The following is a 12884-nucleotide window of genomic DNA, read 5'->3' as shown; positions in this document are numbered from 1 at the left end:
TCACGTTCCTTACTCCTGACAGATGTGTTGCTGACAGGTGCCAATGATTTTTCATTGCTAATGAAAAGATCGCTATCATAACATGATTTATGTGACTTGTCTTGGAACCTCCCCTGTTCAAACAATGAACTATCACTGCACTGTCCAGAACTAGCCTGATATGTATGTTCTTGGCCAGACGTAAACGTTTCAGAGTCAAGAAAACTGCCATCGCTTCCAGAATGTTTATGTGGAAGAGACGAAAGTGGCTTGACCAGATTCCTTGAACCTTCTTGTACTGTGAATAGCCCCCCCAACCAGTCAGAGATGCGTCCGTGTGGATGATCAGGGCTGGAGGGGGATATTGTAATGGAATCGATTTGGAAAGACTTTTGGCCGTTGTCCAGGGACGAAGTCTTTTCTTTAAGATTGGAGGTATGAGGGAGACTTTGTCTCTGAATTTGCAATTGGCTCGACTTCGCCACACTCGATTTATGTCCTTCAGTTTTGCTTTGAGGAGAAGGTCTGTTACTGACGCAAACTGGAGGGAACCCAGGATTCTTTCTTGAGTGCGACGAGAGGCTCGTTTGCACTTGAGAAACTGCCTTGTTGCTTTGGCAATCTCCTTGCATTTTGCTGGGGGAACTGAAAGTTTGTGGGTGCTTAAGTCCCACTGAATGCCCAGCCACTGAAATTTGGTTGCCGGGGTTAAACGAGATTTCTTTATGTTTATGTGAAAGCCCAGATACTCTAGGAACTGAATTACTAACTTTGTCGACTTCTGACATTCGGAGACTCTGGAGGCCCAAATTAGCCAATCGTCCAGATAAGCCACCACCTTGATACCTTGAGATCTCAGTTCCTGTACCACAACTTCCCCCAGTTTGGTGAAGATCCTGGGCGCTATGTTCAGTCCGAAAGGCATTACCCTGAACGAGTAAGCCTGTCTTCCCAGTCTGAACCCCAGATAAGGGGAGAAGTTTCTTGCTATTGGAACATGATAATAAGCGTCTGTAAGATCTATAGAGGTGGTGACGGCTCCACGGGGAAGTAAGGTCCGCACCTGAGAGACGGTCAACATACGGAACCTGTCGCATTGAATGTAAGAATTTAAAATTGACAGATCTAAAATCACTCTTCTCTTGTCTGAGTCTTTCTTTGGCACGCTGAATAAGCGTCCTTGAAATTTTAAATGTCTGACTTTCTTTATCGCCTTCTTTAAAAGAAGGTCTTCTGTATAGTCTAACAGATCTGATGTTGGAGTCTGAAAGAACCTGACAAGTGGAGGGGGTCCCCTTACCCAGCTCCACCCTAGGCCTTTTGAAATGATACTGTGGGCCCATGGACTGAATGTCCAATTGTCCCTGAAGAGGCGTAACCTCCCACCTACCTGGGGATGTTCATTTATTGTAAGACTTGCTGTCTCTAGTTCCTCTTGAACCTCTACCTCGAGATTGGAGTCTGGGGCCGGATCTAGACCTGAAGCTCCCCCTACCTCTATTTCCTTTGGACTGGCGGTAGCCCTGAAAGGTCTGGGACTCGTAAGTAGGGTTGAAAGCAGGAGAAACATAAGTTGTTGAACCAGTGGGATGGTGGGCTGGTTGGTTCAGTACAACGTATTGTGGATGTCCCTTGGAGGTGGAGGGCTGGGCAATCTGACCTACTGGGACTGTCTGAACAATTGTCTGGGTCTGGGGTGCCTTATAAGGATGGAACCTCCTAGACCTCTTCCTGCCTTTAGGTTGGGGCCCCGAGAATTCTGATGACTTCCTCTTAAAGGGGAGTCCCCACCGGATCCGAAGATTTTGGTTGGCCCTTGAGGCCTCACTGATTACTGAGTTGACCATATCTTCAGGGAATAGATTGGTCCCCCAGATAGAGGATTTTATCAGCTTGTTCGGCTCATGACGGATGGTCGCGTCAGCCAGAACAAACTTTCGACAGTTCCTCCTTGCCACAATGAAATCAAACAAATCACTCTGGAATGAGGCCAGTAGTGATTTTGTCAGGACCCGGAACAGAGGTTCATCCTTGTAAACAGCAGACGTCAATTCCACCGAGGTGACGGAATTGATAGATCTGCTGAGACGGCACCTAGCCTCATACTCAGCTTTTATCAGGGACTCCGGAAGCCTGGGTAGTTGTTCACTGAAGAGATTCGAAGCGCACTCCGAATCTAGTTTACCCACTGTAAAGGTTTCCGGAGCTCCGGTCCAGCATTCTAAATCTGTTGGAAAGAGCAGAGAAGTAGGCTCCGTCTCACGAAGCTGCGGCATAGGCTTCTCCTCTGTTCCGGCCTGAAGGGTTAATTCTGCCACTTTAGAGGTGCAGGGAGTCGGGACATCCTCATTTACTGTGAACATCGTAAACCGCCCCTTATGAGGGGTCAATCTAGTGTTCGAACACTCCCAGTCAGATAGGATCCTAACCCATGCCGACTGCGCTTGATCCCTGGGGAAGATCACTGTTTCTTTGGGAACCTTATCTTCCCTCACCAAGGCATCCTCGGAAAGCCGAGCATACCCCGGGAAGGGAAAAACAAGATCCGTTGGGAAGAACTCGTAATCTTCCACAGGGCGGGTGCCACAACCTTCAATGGTTAATTTACCATTAGCGAAAGGGGCATTAAAGGCAAGACGCCAAGGGTTAGAATCCTCATAAGCTGGAAGCTTAGAGGCGTCTGGAATGGGATAGGACCGTTGCTGTACCGGACCTGACTTAACCAGTCCGGCCAGCGACTCCTCTTGCGTCTTTAACCTGTCCGCCAAGGATTGAACGAACTTTCTTGACGACTCAAGACTCGAGGCAAGATCCCGAGACATTACCTTGAACTGAGAAGAGACCTGTTCGGAAAACATTCCCATCATGGACTCCGCGAAAGCTTTAGGGTCAAAGTCAGACTTTTTCGACTTGCTCGACTTTGTTCTCGACCCCTTAGAAGAGGGAGAAGCTTTCTGGGCGGAAGTCGAAGGTTTCGGAGTCAATGAAACCTTGGCGGAACTAGGTACAGATGAGGTTTTCGGGGGTTTAGTCAATTTAGGTAATGTCTTCGTCTTCAAAGAGGACTTCACCTTGGGGATCACCGACCCCGAACGGGTCCCCAGGGTGGAGCTCTTAGAGAATCCTTGGAAGGATGAAGACGAAGACACAGGAGAATTGAGAGATAATGGATCAATAAGACTACCTGCCTCACACATCCATCCCTACCTTCCTCCGGGTCGATGGCCATTGGTTCGACGTCCAGGTTGATGTTGGCCACTTCTTCGGCCACTTCGCCGCACAGCTCTTGATCTTCTGGCGAGACCTGGGTTTCTAGCCTAATCCTGTTGATCAGGGGTTCAGCTACTTCAGGAGCTACGGCTGCAGAGGCCCTAGCATTTGGGTAGAGAATGTTGCAGATATCCTCTGCCAGCACATAAGGACGCCCCTGACCAACATTGCGTCCAAAGCCGCCAACCCAGATCTTCAATGTCGCTAGAGACGAAGCTTGACGGGACCGAGGGACCTGTTAATTAAATCTCATGTCAATAAATGGGATTGACAAGGATATTATCTTATATCAAATATAAACACAATTATTTAAACTAACTGTGTTAAATACAATTGAAGGTTAACGCACCGAATCATCAACCACGTCTAAATAAAGTGCGTAGCACACGTCGCAGCCGTCAGGATGCCAGACGAGGTGGTCGTCGACCTCGACTGCACAACCGGCATGCGATCTGCATGCTACATGGCCACAGGGTTGCTGCAGGTAGGCGTTACAACCCGGCTCCTGGCAATGTACCACCTATAATAAAAATTTATACATGAGCATCTAAAATAGGCGGCGGAACGGCTAAACTAGTAAAAATTAGAGTAAATATTCTGCCTCACACCGGAGTTGAAAACTGTGGCTACGGCGGAAGTCTCCGATGAAATCCTAAACAGGTGGGCCGGACCTGAGTCGGATCACGCCGGAAAGCAATTCCGGTGACGCCGGAACGTCACGATAAATTAACTAATTGCACAGAAATCAACAACCAGGGAAGGCTATTCGCCGACGTGAAGAGTCGGGATAATCACTAAACTTCACTCACAGAGAATAATAACAGTAACAAAACTCATATCATTCCGGCTCCTCTACAATTCCGCCGATAACAAAGCAACGACGCTCAAGCAAAAGTCCTATTAAGACTAAAGCGAGCTAACGATAGCTGCCGGAACGAGTCCGGATGACGGAGTGGTAGAGAAGCAGGAGCAGAAAATAAATCACAATTACTACTAGTAAAATTTATAACAGCTTCTCTCCAGTTCCGCCGTAAGCAAACGACAACGACGCTCAAGCTAAAGTTTCTGCTAGAAGCTAAAGCGAGCTAACGATAGCCGCCCGAACAGGTCCGGACGGCGGAACGGGGAAGACACGGGAGTAAAAACATGGCGACAACAACAGGTCAGGTGCCTAGGCACCTTCCACGAAGTGTCATCTCAACCAAAAGGGCAAATGAGCTAAGCTCTAAAATGCCCTAACGGGAGAGCCAAGACAAAAGAGACTAATATACAGGGGGTGAGATAAGGCGAAAGGATGAACATGGTACTATCACCTAACATAACCTCCAGAAGGCACCTCCTGGAAATGTAGGCTAGGATTCGCCAAAATTTCGAACGAGAAAGAGCGCTAGCGCCAACATCACTTCCAGGATTGAAGAATCAACTGGTCAGGGAAGAAGGGCCTGCACTCAAACCCGAATAAAGGCCACCCAAGAAAACCGAACCAACTCAGGCCTATAGGCCAAGGAGGAAGGAAGACTGGGGCCAACTTAGCCTACCTTCCACGAATCGGCAAGGCCGAACTGGTCAGGTAGGCTAACAACACCACCCAAATAGACTCAAGAACTAATACACACATAATAAGTGACATAATGACATATTAAATATGTCTACAAACGGTAAATAAAGGAAAACTAGGCTAGGCCTAACTTTCAACTTCTAAGGTATAAAATAATAGTCGATCGCGTCAGATCGAGCGAAAGTTGAAACTATCATAAAAGGAATGTAGTAATTGAAAATTCTATCGATTGAACGAAAGAAAGCAATCATATAAAAAGACTGTAGTAAGCCGCCATGAACGAACACGAAATGGCGGCCCTCAGTCGATCATGCGAAACAATAACAGGACAAAATAATCCGTTCGCATACCAAAAACATTCAATTTTGAATACTCAACTTAGAAGAAGATGTTCCTTGATCAGATGATGCCATCATGAAAACGAGATAATCCAAAAAAAAGAAAATAAGCATAAAATATTAGCACCACAAAAAATCACGAGTGGTTCGTAAAGCGTGCTATAAGCGGATGTTGCATTGTGGGTAGAATTAGTAGTAGCGGTGGTGGGACCGTTGTATCGGCACCTCTTAGACAGAGGGGTTTTGGTGAGGAGGAGTCTATTGGGTTAAAGTGTCTGTGGTAGTGGCTTCCACTCGCTCCTAGATGACATACCGACATCCTATTAGGATGTATCGATCCAGAGGTAGTAACTCTGGCATCCTATTGGCTTTTTTCTCTGGTATATCTAGCAATACTTATACCTAGAAATGTGTGCTGTATAGGGACATTTCACTCAGCGACACAGGACAAGCCCAGAAAAACTTCTATACCAAAAAATGCAACTTCCAATCCAAAAACAAAAATAGTAAAATATATACCTACTATTGTCTAACACTTGGGGGGATTATCAAGAAAATCAAAGATATCTAATGTGGAGAAAAAAAATTTCAAAAATTTTTTTTTATGAATCCTTGAATTTCCTTAGCAAAATGCTAAGAAAGTTTTTTTTAAATCATATTATTGACCTAGCAAATCTAAAGTAACTGCAGTTTTCTTTTTCCAGGGGAACTGAGGATGCCTTAAATGCATAGAAGAATGAAGAGATACCTGAAAATATAAGAAGGGGAGGGGGAGGGGGCGTCCTCACTGGGCCCCATGAAATAGGGTGGCCCCAATAAGACGCACTTTTCAGAAATCGTTACAGAGGTTTCTCATGAAGGACAGAATATATCCAACTATCACCCTAATGGTCTATGCACATTAGGCTGGCTTTTGCCTGATACTCACACAATGCCAATGCCTTGAAGTGGGACTACATGAGGCCCAGTAAGGACACCGGCGCTGGCCCTAATAAAATAGCGTCTTATTAGGGCCGGTGGGATGCGTCCCCACTGGGCCTCTTACTTTTTCTCTTTAATTTTACTAAATTTGAATTATATTACAGGTGTAATAAGAATAAATATAGGTAAATAACAGGTACAATGGGACCAAAAGCAAAAAAACAAAAACAGGCCTCCACAAGCAAGCGGCAGCAATATTCTGAATTGGACCTTCAAGCTGCTATTAACGACATCAAAGAGTGAGTTATCTTACTAATTATGTAGCAAAATGTACCAAATTACATTTTCAATACTTTTATTACTAACAGGTTACCATAATAGCCAATCATTATCAATATTTGTCCTTAAATTACAGATGCAGTCTGTCAATAAGATCAGCTGGGAAGAAGTATGGCATCCCTGAGTCTACTTTACGTCACAAGATTTCGGGCTACCATCCTATGGGTATGAGAATGGGACCACCTACATTGCTAACAGCAGCTGAGGAAAATGTGCTGGTTAATTATATCAAAGGTTCAGTTCAACGTGCACATCCAGTATCTAAGAAGAATATCATTGACACTGTCCAAGCGATACTGGAGCTTGAAGGCAGACTGTGGAAGAAATAAATGAGAGTATGGAAGAGATATTAGCAGCCATGTCCAGAGTGTGGTGAGGTTGGAGCAACGTGGTCTCAGAGTTTGGAATGAACTGGTGTAGTAGTTTCAGGAAACCAAAGCTAGATGAGTCTAGTGTGGTTGGAGTGGAAAGTGAGCAGAAGAGGTGAGTTGTGAGGCCATGGACCCGAAGTCAGGTCAGTTCAAGATATGAATGGGTGGTAAGAGGTTGCAGAGAAAAGGAAACAAGATTTCCTTTATTTTAATGAGAGAATGTATTAGTATTTGGAAGTTGGGTTTGTGTGATAAGATTTACTTTTGTTCATGTGTTGTTTATTTGATGATGTGTTTTCTGCCATTGTGTTGTTGTGTGTATGTTTTGTTTATGATTGTGTTGTTTGTCTGAGTGTTTGTTTATTTTGTCTTTTTATTGCAGTCGAGCTGATTGATAGTGGAGCTCCCTTTCCAACTGTAGGAGCGCAGAGATTTCTGTTGGCATCCTTATGGTGATGAGTGCTGACGAGTGTCTCTAGGGACTACAGTGGTTAGAGATTGAAGTTGAAGGCCCTGTGCAGCCAACATCAAGCTAATTGATATCTTTGACTTTAGTGATTTTTTTTTTGGGACAAACTCTGTATGCTGAGTGCATCTGGGGTTTAATGTTGAGGAGACTTCTTAAGGGGTGCTGCCAATGAATAGTTTCCTCTGCCAATAATATATAATATATAATGTTGTGGTGATAGTGATTCCATAGTTAAGACTGGGTATGTTTGGTTGAGTGTTAAGTACAGTTGACACAGTATAAAGGATTAAATACAGGGACACCCACCAAGAAGGTCTGTCTGTGAACTTTACGTAAAGTTTGAGTAATAGGGGTGGAGATCCCCTTAATTTGGAATTGTAAATAATTTAAGTACAGAAAGTTTCTTTTGGTATTATTAAGACTGATGAGTAAGGGTTAGGTTTAAAAGGTTCTTTTGGGGGTCATGTTAGTATTAAGTTAGGCTAAGTTAGGTATAAGAGTAAGTAGGAAATAAGTTAGATTAAGTGTTGAGAGTAAATAAAATTAGGATAAGGTTCTGCTTGAAGGTCTTCAGGCCACTGTAATATTAAGGAAATAAATTAGGTTAAGGAAAATCAGGTTTGATTTAAAAAACGCTAAAGCTGTTTCGCATTATACTGCTGATGTGTACTATAAGCCCTACAGCACCACCAGGGTAGCAGGCATGATCAGGACGGCTGATGAAGAACTCTGACAACAGTTTTGGAAGGCAGGAGCTGCAACGGCCAGGAACATCACCTCAACAGGGCGACATCCTTCATCTACACGCCAACATCTTCTACAGGATGGCGGACATCGTAACCTCTGGGGCAGCTGGCAGGAACACAACGGAAGGGCCGGGCACGACCGCCAGGAGGACCTTCGATGCAAGAACTACGGACCAGGCCGGAGCAGGAGCTATTGCTGGCCAGGAACGTCACTTCCACAAGGCGACTTCCTTCCCCTTCCGCCATCTTCTGCAGATTGGCGGACGCCAACTATCGGGCAGCTGGCGGGAACACTACAAGCAGCCCGGGCGGCCACTGAAATGGCGGACACGATCCGGACACCCACGATGCAGGAGCTGCGTTGGCGGTTCGGAAGGCGAACACTGCAACGGACAAAAATGTGGCAGAAGTCACAGCGACAGGGACGATCAGGGCTGGCTGCGGCAGGAATCAGGAAGAAACAGTCTGTTGTCGAGTTGACAAGAGAGCGTAACATAAGGGAACGCTTGGGAGCAGATGGGACCACAGATGCGCCAGAGAACGTGCATGCCATGGTTAATAATGATGGCGATCTGAATCATCGGCGGAAAGAGTCAGAATGATCCGACGTGGAATGTATCTAACCAGGTATTGTGGTCGATCCGGCAACACTAAATGAATGTCGGGACTGCTTCATGCGAGATATCATGATATATCGGCCAACTACTGCTGTGTCTGCGATCTCACTGTCAACCTGAAAAGAAAAGCAAAGATGATTAGCAGAGGAGATTCCTTCCGCTACAGGGGAACACTGCCCTACACTTGCCCAGCGGGAGAGTACTCTGCAAGAGGTCGCCCGATCGCTCCCCGCCCTGGACTTCGCTTAAAGAGCAGGCGAAGAGGGTGAAAGGAGAGAGAGATCTACTAAAGGGGAGGAAAAAGAACCTCACAGAGGAAGAGAAAAAGGATGGAGGAGGCCACAAGGCGCCGTGGAAGCAGAACTTATCTACGACACCGCAACCTCCCACCGGTCCGTAATTCTCCAAGCGCGAGCAGCGAGCAACCTCAGCATAGAAAGTAGGAAGGAATTAGTGATGCCCCTTATACGGAGGCAAGCCCAGAAAGAGCGAACTCTTACGTCCCGATGAATGTAGGGGAGTGAAGATATTACGTCCCCCAAATTATATCTCTGAAAGTAGGGGCGCCTTCGGTATTTATGTAAAGGTTGCTGGAAGAAGCATTACCATGAATTACGCTACTCGGATTACGCCCTTGGCCGTCAAACCCAAGACCCGGCAGGAACGGCGAGCTTATGCAAGGTCATCCACCGAAATCATTAGGTTTAAAATATTAATAAATATCAAACACATGTATATATAAACAAAAATGAAAGATCCTGGAAGATAATAAGGCTTAATGACAGTCAAGCGGAGAGAACGAAAACGTCAGCAACGCCTGACGGCCGAAAGCAAACTGGAATGTTTATCCGGGCAGGCGGGTATCTCCGCCTGCAAATATTACTGCTAACCACCTTGCTCAAGAGTTTAACGGTTGTTCCAGCTACGCCTGAAAATAATTCCTAATGTAAAGGACCAAAGGGTTTGTATATTGTGTCGGAACAAATGCGATTTGTTCCTACACAAATCTAAACCATGATCCCACCTACATATGGGAACTCAAGATTCCGGTGGGAGGAATCTGAGTGGAAGTCTCTGAATGACTGGAAGTTCAGCCACACCTTGTGTTCTCCTGGGAGTAGAGCCAGGAGGACATGGCCACTGGACCATGATCACCCTTGTGAGAACTGTGGTGGCACGGACCAGTCTACTAGACCGTCCTTGCTGTGACGAGGTTACAGTAGGTAAACAATCACACAGCGAGGTGAAAGCCAGAGAATCCTTCAGCCACATAAGGGTGATTGGAAATGTCGAGACTAAGGACCAACACCAGGAATGGTTTTGTGGGTGGAGGCCGCAACCCCTTCCCACTTGCAGGGAAAGAGGGGACAATACATCTAATATGTACCTGGAAGGCAACAAAGATTGAGACACTCCAAGGAATGAAACTCACCATCAGACCGTCTGGTTATAATTATATTTCGCTCTGCCCGAGGTAAGTTGAATGTTGGAAGGAAGAAGCCAGTCACTCCTTTCGCCCAATCATGCACGTACAACAAACAGACGAGGCCCGCAGCTCTGTCCTACACAGGGAGCTGGGTTACTTGCACAGCTTGTTGAGCAGCCACCACTGGCCCCAAGGAGAGGTATCCAGGACCGATTGGTAACGTCCCATAGGTAAAGAGGTGAATGTGGTCCTGGCGTGACTACACCCACGCTGGTACCTGCTGAACTGACAGGTTCTTGCGGATACTCGAGGCGCAATCCCTCTGATTTCGTGAGCATGGGGCGTGGGAGCGCTGGTGTAAATCCTCTCAGCGGTTGCATCGCTTTCTTGAATAACCTCACGAAGCCAGAAAGAGATCGTGTTCTTGGACACCGCCTTCTTAGGGGTCCCGGTGCTAACGAAGAGTCGCCGACACTCAGGTCTGAGGTGCCGTGTTCTCTTCAGATAGCACGGTAGCACCCGTACGGGACAGAGTTGCAACTCGACAGGGTCACTGTTTACGAAGTCACTCAGGGATGGGATTGTGAAAGAATCAAACCGGGCGTCCCGGACCCGCTGGGCTTTAGTCTTACATTATGAACTCTGGGACAAATTTGAGCGTCACCATTTCTTATCCCCTTGAGTGTTTAACTGCAAGAAAGTCCCGGTAATTCACTAATCCTCTTCATACGATGCCAGGGTGTGAAGAGAGAGTCTTGAGAGTCAGATCCCTGTCTGTGGCTTCTCGCAGTGGCTCATGGGGGTACAGGTCAGGCTCCACAAAATGAGACATGTCCCACTCCCAGGGAGCGCCAGGTTCTGGAGTGGACAAGACCGTTCGAAGCTCTTCATCAGCAAAGATATGTCCAGGAGGATGAAATATCGATGCCTTTCAACTTCAAGTTAAGGCTAAGGCACCCTGTATCCTTTACCCGCTGAAACTGAGGCTTTCTCTACGAGAAAGACACGGCTATAAAAGCCTGGAGACTGGTCCGACACGACTTCTACAGCACCCTTGATCATCATGGCTTGCAATTCTTGCTGTAGTGCGGTGTCCTTCGGAGATCCTTGGACATATGTGTGGAGATGGACTGGAGTGTAGGTGAGGGGAGGTAGGAGAAGCGAAGGTGTGATGTCCTCTCCGGAGACCACTATCCAGGTCTCGGCTCCGTGTCGCTGCCATGTTGCCCAATGGCTCGACAGGCACCCCCCACCTTCGGCAGCTGTTGGGGGGGAATGCCGCCCCTAGCGTTTCCCCTTCTTCTTCTTCCCTTTGCCCCCTTTACTGGATTGGAAAGTGGGCTGAAAGCGACAGGAGGAACCCCCCCCTTCTCGAGGAAGAAGAAGGCTGGATGTTTCTCCTGGACCCCTTCGAGGCAGGACTGTAGGGGCCGAGGTGCCAGCCTGGCCCAAAGACCTGTACAGTGGTGTGCGAAGACCGGAGGTCTTGGCCACTGTAGTGGGCAAACCAGTCACTATCATCGGCCAGCGTTTGTCCACCTGGCATCCACCAGCTCTGAGAGAGGGAGGAACCCAGCAACGGTCCATTTCGCCCAAGGATATTGCCGACTCAGGACCTACAGACCTGGAAGCGAGAGAGGCAGCGTCCGCTTCAGAAACGGAGTTGCCCACAGGTTCGCCATCTGGTGGGCGGGTAGGAGATAGCCCTACCCCCAGACTGGCACAGTCTCCCAGCGAGTCCTCCCCAGTCACGATGGTGCCCGAGGAAGCAGCTACCTTTGATGCTGTGAAGGACCACAGATCAGGCCAGGAGACTGACGCCATGGCACGTGGCTTGCAGGGTTGCAGCTGCTTGCTGAAGGAGAGGAGATGCTCTCTGCAGTAAGCTGCTGCAGCGTCAGACCAGATCCAGGTCAGGTGCCAGGTCAGGTCAGCCTGTTACAGACAGCAATGCCCCTATAGCTGGAGTGTGGCCTTCCTGTTGAGGCAGAGGGGGAGAAAACATCCGAGCGGCACTCGGCCTAAGTGAACTGTCTTGCCCAGACACAAGACTATTCACTTTGTCGAGGACACCATCGGCAAGCGTGGACCACAGCAGCCCCACCGAAGCCTTGGGTTCCTTCTTGGGTCCCCAAAAGGATTCGAGGCGCAAAGGACGATCCACAGTTGAGGCTGTGGTCCCTTCAGCAAGGTCGTTGTGCTGACGAATCAGCACAATAACCTCTGCAAAACTCCTCTGTATCTCGGGGGTGTCTGCATCCTGGGGCAGAGGACCCTCGAGTCCCTCCAGAGTGCGGTCCTCCCGATCTACTCTCCCTGCAGGAGGGAGAACCTCCAGCAGACATGTGATCGTCCATGCACCACGCGGGCGTAAGACTGTCGAGCAGGACCAAGCCAGGTTCGTACGCCCGGGTAGAACCTGAGAAAGCGTGAGATTCTTCCTGTCCGACTCGCGCCCCTTGGAAGGAACCGAGAAGAAGAGGCGGAGGGACAGGTGAGGAGGATCAGGCGCTCCACTGGCCTTGCTGGCGAGCAGCGGGGGCAGTGGGTCGGGGCGTCACCAGCTGGCGGTATTGGCGCTGGGTCGAGAAAGTGTTTTTTAGCCTGGGTAAACGGTCTCCGAGGAGAGGCGGGGTGGCTCCGCGTGAGCCGAGCAGCAGCCTTCCCCCGAGCCAGGCTGGTATGGACTTGGCCGGGGACTGGGGAGAGAGTCAGCGTGCGTCTGTCACCAGCGCAGGTTGCGCTGTCCTCTGAACCGTACTTTGGTCTTCGCCCCGAGACCGTGGCCTCTCTGGAGAAGACTGAGCAGGGGATCTCTTCTCCGCCTCTCCTGGCGTTCGGCCCCAAGGG

At 48.2% G+C, this 12884-nt stretch overlaps 1 protein-coding gene and 1 long non-coding RNA gene across 2 annotated transcripts; one reads left to right on the top strand and one right to left on the bottom strand.

The window, feature by feature from the left end:
* LOC136851243 (uncharacterized) lies at positions 1 to 4268 on the bottom strand. The gene is made up of 2 exons (XM_067125199.1): positions 3599 to 4268; positions 1 to 3484 (listed from the first exon to the last, which is right to left on the bottom strand). Exon 2 carries the CDS (start codon positions 3174 to 3176, stop codon positions 1380 to 1382), a length of 1797 nt encoding a protein of 598 aa, XP_066981300.1. The 5' UTR covers positions 3177 to 3484; positions 3599 to 4268; the 3' UTR covers positions 1 to 1379.
* A 1882-nt stretch (positions 4269 to 6150) lies between these two features.
* LOC136851149 (uncharacterized) lies at positions 6151 to 6587 on the top strand. Its single transcript, XR_010856788.1, has 2 exons — positions 6151 to 6365; positions 6482 to 6587. It is a non-coding gene; the product is annotated as an uncharacterized lncRNA (long non-coding RNA).
* Positions 6588 to 12884: the final 6297 nt, after the last annotated feature.

This window comes from Macrobrachium rosenbergii, chromosome 23, assembly GCF_040412425.1.
Source record: "Macrobrachium rosenbergii isolate ZJJX-2024 chromosome 23, ASM4041242v1, whole genome shotgun sequence".
In the NCBI taxonomy this organism is placed as follows: domain Eukaryota; kingdom Metazoa; phylum Arthropoda; class Malacostraca; order Decapoda; family Palaemonidae; genus Macrobrachium; species Macrobrachium rosenbergii.
Note: the sequence above shows the minus strand (reverse complement) of the source record. Positions and strands in the feature narration are given on the sequence as shown.

Bases quoted from the DNA above. Each gene is read 5' to 3' on its own strand.
- LOC136851243 (XM_067125199.1), bottom strand. From the start codon at position 3,176: ATGTGTGAGGCAGGTAGTCTTATTGATCCATTATCTCTCAATTCTCCT.